The following is a 6,164-nucleotide window of genomic DNA, read 5'->3' as shown; positions in this document are numbered from 1 at the left end:
GGAAAACTGGAGTACCTGGAGAAAACCCACTTGTCGGGCTTGATGACCACTAAACAAACACACACGCACCCAGGCCGGGAATCGAGCCCGGGTCGCCTTGTTGAGAAGCCAGTGTGCTAACCACTGCGCTAACCGGACAACTTGTATTCATATAAAAGGATATGAACAAGAGGAAAATTGTAATTGACAAACTTGTGACATGACTCTGTATTAAAAGTTTTTGAAAAATGTATTTATTTTAATTTCATAATAATTTAATATGTCACTTAAACTTATGGCCATGCATGGTATCATAGATGATGCTGTAAAATATTGTACGATATGAAATACTTGAAATACAGACTTTAACGACAATGAAAGAGAGATGAATCATTGAAAACAACTTCTTTATGTGAAAATTTATATCAACATACCCTTTTTGCATTGTCGTATTAATTAAATTGGTTCTAATATCCAAAAATAGTCATAATAACAATAACAGTTTCTATTGGGAAATGGAAGAGAACCTTTTGTTTCGTTCATATGTAAGAAAGGAGTCTTAAATTTTACAATGATGCGTTAGCAATATTTACACATTCATGTCACATACTTCACTGGCTAATTTTGAGAATAATTAGCAAACATTGGCTGTATATACGCTCATTTAGATATTGTGCAAAAGATCACGAATATCATGTTAAAAAGAACCTCTCAGTTCAGAGTAACACGTTGACTGTTCCCATATCAGCCCTTCTTGTTCACCAGAGCTATGATGCTATGCATACAGCGGTTAGATCAGTGAGAATGTCATCGGCAAGTTCGTGAAGGAATGAACTGCATGTCAGGCTTTTACAACTGTGCGTGGGTTTTTTTTTCAAATGCTTATTCAGTTATCCCTGGAACGACTTGCCTCCTACTGTATTCTTTTTCGTTTGGTTTGGTCAAACCTGGTACCATCTTACTCCCAGGTCAAACTTAGCCAAAATGTGCATTGACTGGTCATCATTTATCCAATAATTACCTCTTACCTTTACCTTGACATTTGATTTATTGATCCCAGCGGTATCAAAAGGTTCTTGGTCATGCGATCATGTCAATGAAACTTGTTACAAATCAATTTATTTCCGGCCGATCACCTGTCTGGAAGTACTTTCTCATACACAGTGAACTATCATACACTGTGTTTAATAATATCGCGCTGAAGCGGACTTTTGCTGCCTGATTGACTTCTTGTCCTTTACTTAAATACATTTAAAGCTCTATTGAAACGTATCTTGTATTAATTTGGTATTGATAAATACATGCATCCGGAGATTTTACGTAATGTAAATATTCCTGATTCAATATAAGATGTAACACAACGCTCAAGTCCACCGGTTGTCCCATTGTATTCGGATCAATGCCGTTTTGACTGTATAATTCAAATTACGGGGTGCAGGTTTTCATGAAACTATTGCAGAGTAGCGCCCCTTTCTAAGTTGCGGTATCATTTCTGTTTTGCCAAAATGTCATTGCCTTTTCGAACCTTTGTTCGTAATTTTTCGACCTCAGGGTTGAAGAAAAATGCAATTAAGAATGTGACAATTATCGGCGGTGGTTTGATGGGAGCTGGCATCGCTCAGGTAATTTTTGAAGGCGAAATACGTTTTATCATGAAAGGTCAAAAATAGTAACGCTCGTTTCCAGCCGGCCTTTAAAGAACTATTTCATTCAAATCAAATTGCAATGATATACATGACTTCCTTAAAGTTATGCAAACACTGCAGAAGCCCATCTCATTCTGTGAAACTCTGACCTATAAATTTAATTACACTAACAACTTGTAAAATTGTATCTACACAGAATAAATAAATCCCACTGCAGTGATTTTTTTTATTAAGCTATATTGAATTAATGTAACATATTTCTATTTGATGCAAATGGAGATTGAACCCACGATCCTGTGCTTTGCATATGGACACCTGTATGAAAGAATTTGAGAAGCATGATGGTATATTAGTATTGCTATACATTGCTATACCCTGTAACATTGAAATGACATTCATTATGTACAAGCAATTATGATAAGTGATTGCTTACAGGTTGCAGCATCAACAGGTCACAGTGTCGTTATGGTAGATCAGAATACAGACATTCTGAACAAGTCCAAAGCAAACATTGAGAAAAGTCTGCAAAGAGTTGTCAAAAAGAAGTATGCTGAAGATCCAAAGGTTTGAAGATTGATGTCTATTGCTAATTTAACTTGTCACTAATTTGCACCTCAACACCCAAACTGTATTAATGCCCGGAGAAAAGGTTATTATGAGAAATATTTGATAAAATTGCAGGTACATATGAGCAGGTTAACTCATTTACTTTGTTTTTGCCTTTAATGAATTTTATCATTTTTCACAAAAATAAATCTACAGCTCCAAGGACCATGAATTGAAAGATCTTTGATTATTTCCAGGCAGGGGAAGCTTTTTTGAGCCAAGTACTTGGCAACCTGGCATTAGAGACAGATGCTGCCACCTCTGTGAAGAAAGCAGATCTTGTCATTGAGGCCATCGTAGAAAACTTGAAAATCAAACAGGAGCTTTTCAAGAACCTTGACATGGCGGCTCCAGCGTAAATATGATTATTTTCATTTTGCACAATATTCAAACTCTCTGTATTACATATATTAAGTCTGTTCATTTGGTTATGAAATGCAATTGATCTGATCATCAAATTATTTGGGAATTCAGATTGTTTTCATTAAAAAAATATACATGTAACAGGGGCTATACATCATAAGGTGAATCATTGTAATGATTTTAGGAGGCTGGATAAAAACTTGTTTTAGCTATAGAAAACAATTCAAAGCAAATTTAATTACCCATGTATTGGCATTACCCCTCAACTGAATGAATTATTTTACAGATCCACAATATTTGCAAGCAACACTTCATCTATCCCCATCAAGGAAATTGCAGTGGCCACAGAGCGAGCTGATCGATTTGGAGGTCTCCATTACTTCAACCCGGTGCCCATGATGAAACTCCTAGAGGTATTGTAACTCCTTTATATGGTTGATAGATAGATGCCATTTGGTAGAAAACTAACTTTTTTGCAGAAATAAGTAGATTGCAGAGGAAATTCCAAAAGCTAATGTCAGTGGAACAATAAAACCAATGTTCCTAATCTAAATCAAAGGTGTTATATAAGAATTTTTTAAACCACATCAGCTTTTTCTAGAAAAAAATCACACAAGAAAAAATAAAATTCTTAAAAAGCCTTTTGTTGCCATCCAAAGGCATAAAAAAATTATTGTTTTTGTTTTTGGTTTCCTGACCCAACCTAATTCTTTCCGACAAACCTTATTTTTTTTGACGTTCTAACCATTTTTTTGTTATTATTTTCTCTTTCTTGATACAGTGTGTCTTAGTTTCTTGCTTTGGAAAGACGCTTCGGAAAGACTTGTTAATGTATTGTTTTTATAGAAAAATGGTTATTGTTCATCCAGACCAAAGAATAAAGTGTGTCATTGCCGATCTTACACAACTTTACAAAAGAAAATCCCCACCTAACTCCTACCCATTTTTCGTGGGTAGTGAGATCATAAACATTTTTTATGAAGGGTAGTCACTCAAGCTTTAGTCTATTATTAATCAATAACTAATGCTATACATAAGTCATAACAAGTATCCTTCGACAGGTGATCCGAATCCCTCAGACGAGTGACGAGACGTTTGACAAGCTTCTAGCGTTTGGTAAAGCAATGGGCAAGGTCACAGTCAACTGTAAGGTACGCTCACCTTGTCAGGCATTATTCATAAGGTGGATAGTTTATTTTCATTTTCAAAAAAGATTTTGATGCAGACTAATAATACTACATAACAGACAACATAATTCATTTTATTTCAAAATTCTTTTACATTGATGCAAATGCAAAATACCAGAAAGTAAGTCTACAACCGATGCATTGATTTCGTTTAAAAATGCAAGTTTGGTGATCTCAGCACTTTGTCTTATATGGAAGTGCACTTTTTACTGCTGACATAATTTATATTGAGATATGATCATTTTTCCAGGACACACCTGGCTTCATTGTAAACCGTCTCCTAGTCCCATACATGATGGAGGCAGTACGCATGGTTGAACGAGGTGAGGCAACTCCAAAAGATGTCGACACAGCCATGAAACTTGGGGCTGGATATCCGATGGGGCCATTTGAACTCACAGACTATGTAGGACTGGATACATGCAAGTTCATCATTGATGGTGAGTTTTAAAGCAGAAATTGATCAATAAAACACAAAGCTACCAGAAATGTTTGGCCCTCACATAAAAAACATAATCTTTGCAGAACTTCAATTCATGAGCCTATACTTTTAGAGTTATAGGAGTATAAGGTAAGATTTATTTTATGTCAAGACGTAACGCAATGCATTGATCAACAGATTCCTCTTTTTCATAGTATGATACTCTAACTACTAGCACATTTGCATTGCCAAAGATGAACATTTAACTGTTAAACATATTAGCAACAAGTTAAACTATCTACAGCTAGCAAATTATCCTGGTTTATTCTTGGATAAAAATCTAGTTGATCACATGCTACCAGGGTCTTTAACCAAAAGATTTTGAATTTACCGTGAGTTATGTAAACTGTATGATTTCTTACCCCACAGGTTGGCATGAGAAATACCCAGACCACCCTCTGTTTGCTCCAAGCCCACTGCTGAACAAGTATGTTGCTGAGGGGAAACTCGGGAACAAGGTCGGAGAGGGATTCTACAAGTCAAAGAAATAATGTGTGCTAAGATACAGACATTGTGTATGCTCTGGAAATATTTATTTTTATTGAGTTCAAATGATCGAGTGCTAATTGATAAAGAGACCATCTTACTAATGATAGTATCCTACAATTTTCGTAGGCATTTGTAACACTGGCATAATAATGAACTGTTTTTTTATCTTACCATATTTTTTGCACGTTGTTAAGATAGCATCATTGTGAAGACATAATTATATTATATATATTTTTTGGGTATAAAAGCTGTCAGACCATAATTTAAGGGATGGAAATAATTGAATGGTAACTGGTTGTAGTTGTTGAATGGCTTTGCAGGGTGATACAGCAAAGCAAGAAAATACATGTACCAGTAATACATATAAAGCCAAATTTTGAGGTCATAAAAAGTAAATAAATTTACAGTATACATATTATTGAATAATCTGGTCCACTTGTTTCATGCTATTGAAGTGTACTCTGTGATACTGTGTATTGTTCTATCATAAATTTCATGACAATAAATTGAAGGGACATCTTTTTTCGTATATCTTATACCATGTAAACATGCTTTCAAATATCCATACCCTAAAGATGATCAGGATCACCCTGGAACGAATGCCAATGGGGCAAGATATGACAATTCCTTTACCCAGAGTTATAGGCCTTACTATGCATGTGCGTATTGTCTCTGGCAACATTTGTACCAAGTTTATTTTGAATATCTTGAATTTTGGAGCTGTGGCGAAGTTTCAAGTTTTTTCTCTATGCCAATGCTACCTACTCCAAGGCTATAACAATACCTAGACTGAAAAACAGACAAACTATTAATGTTCAAAATCACCTTTGCTTTGTTAGTTCAAGTAGCATACTAGGGATGTCTTAAAAGTATTTTTAGAAATAGTTTGCAAATGTTAGTAGGTCAAGTGGACATCATTAAAATTACCAGTAAGCTTTTGAATCAATGATGCCGGACTCTTAACATTTCTTGTGGTGATGAAAAGCAACAAGCCCAGCTTTTTCGTTGTTGGCAACCACATTACTTTCTTCCGTTACATGATAAATAGAGTGCGAAAATTTACTGACAAGATCTTGTTTTAATGAATATGCATAAGGTAGAGACGACAAATCTTTTCCAATGAAATCACATGTTCATATTAATTACAAAACAACCCTGTATTGTCAGTTGTCTCCATATGAGTGTCCGGGTATAACTCATTACCCACTGGCTTGTATTCCATCAAACTTCATGGGAAGCTTCAGTGTAATTTATGGTCCTTCCAATTTCAAATTGTTCTATTATGACAAAGGAACAGTCCTTCACAATATTTGTGTACGGGGGATTCATCTGCTAATGCCAGCATGAATTCCATGCAACTTTATGGGAAGCTTAACTTACAAGAGGAGATGCACATACCATCCGCATATTTTG

The 6,164-nt window shown here is 35.3% G+C and overlaps 1 protein-coding gene across 1 annotated transcript; it reads left to right on the top strand.

Annotated features, from left to right (window-relative positions):
* The first annotated feature begins 1,444 nt into the window (after positions 1 to 1,444).
* LOC128245937 (hydroxyacyl-coenzyme A dehydrogenase, mitochondrial-like) lies at positions 1,445 to 5,270 on the top strand. The gene is made up of 7 exons (XM_052964160.1): positions 1,445 to 1,601; positions 2,061 to 2,189; positions 2,429 to 2,586; positions 2,881 to 3,007; positions 3,656 to 3,745; positions 4,032 to 4,221; positions 4,632 to 5,270. Exons 1-7 carry the CDS (start codon positions 1,485 to 1,487, stop codon positions 4,751 to 4,753), a joined length of 933 nt encoding a protein of 310 aa, XP_052820120.1. The 5' UTR covers positions 1,445 to 1,484; the 3' UTR covers positions 4,754 to 5,270.
* Positions 5,271 to 6,164: the final 894 nt, after the last annotated feature.

The sequence above is a fragment of the Mya arenaria genome, chromosome 2, assembly GCF_026914265.1.
Source record: "Mya arenaria isolate MELC-2E11 chromosome 2, ASM2691426v1".
Classification (NCBI taxonomy): domain Eukaryota; kingdom Metazoa; phylum Mollusca; class Bivalvia; order Myida; family Myidae; genus Mya; species Mya arenaria.
This window is presented reverse-complemented; position numbering and strand designations above follow the sequence as displayed.

Coding starts and splice junctions, on each gene's coding strand:
- LOC128245937 (XM_052964160.1), top strand. CDS start 1,485: ATGTCATTGCCTTTTCGAACCTTTGTTCGTAATTTTTCGACCTCAGGG. Junction 2,190..2,428: donor AGTATGCTGAAGATCCAAAG/GTTTGAAGATTG, acceptor GATTATTTCCAG/GCAGGGGAAGCTTTTTTGAG. Junction 3,746..4,031: donor AGGTCACAGTCAACTGTAAG/GTACGCTCACCT, acceptor TCATTTTTCCAG/GACACACCTGGCTTCATTGT.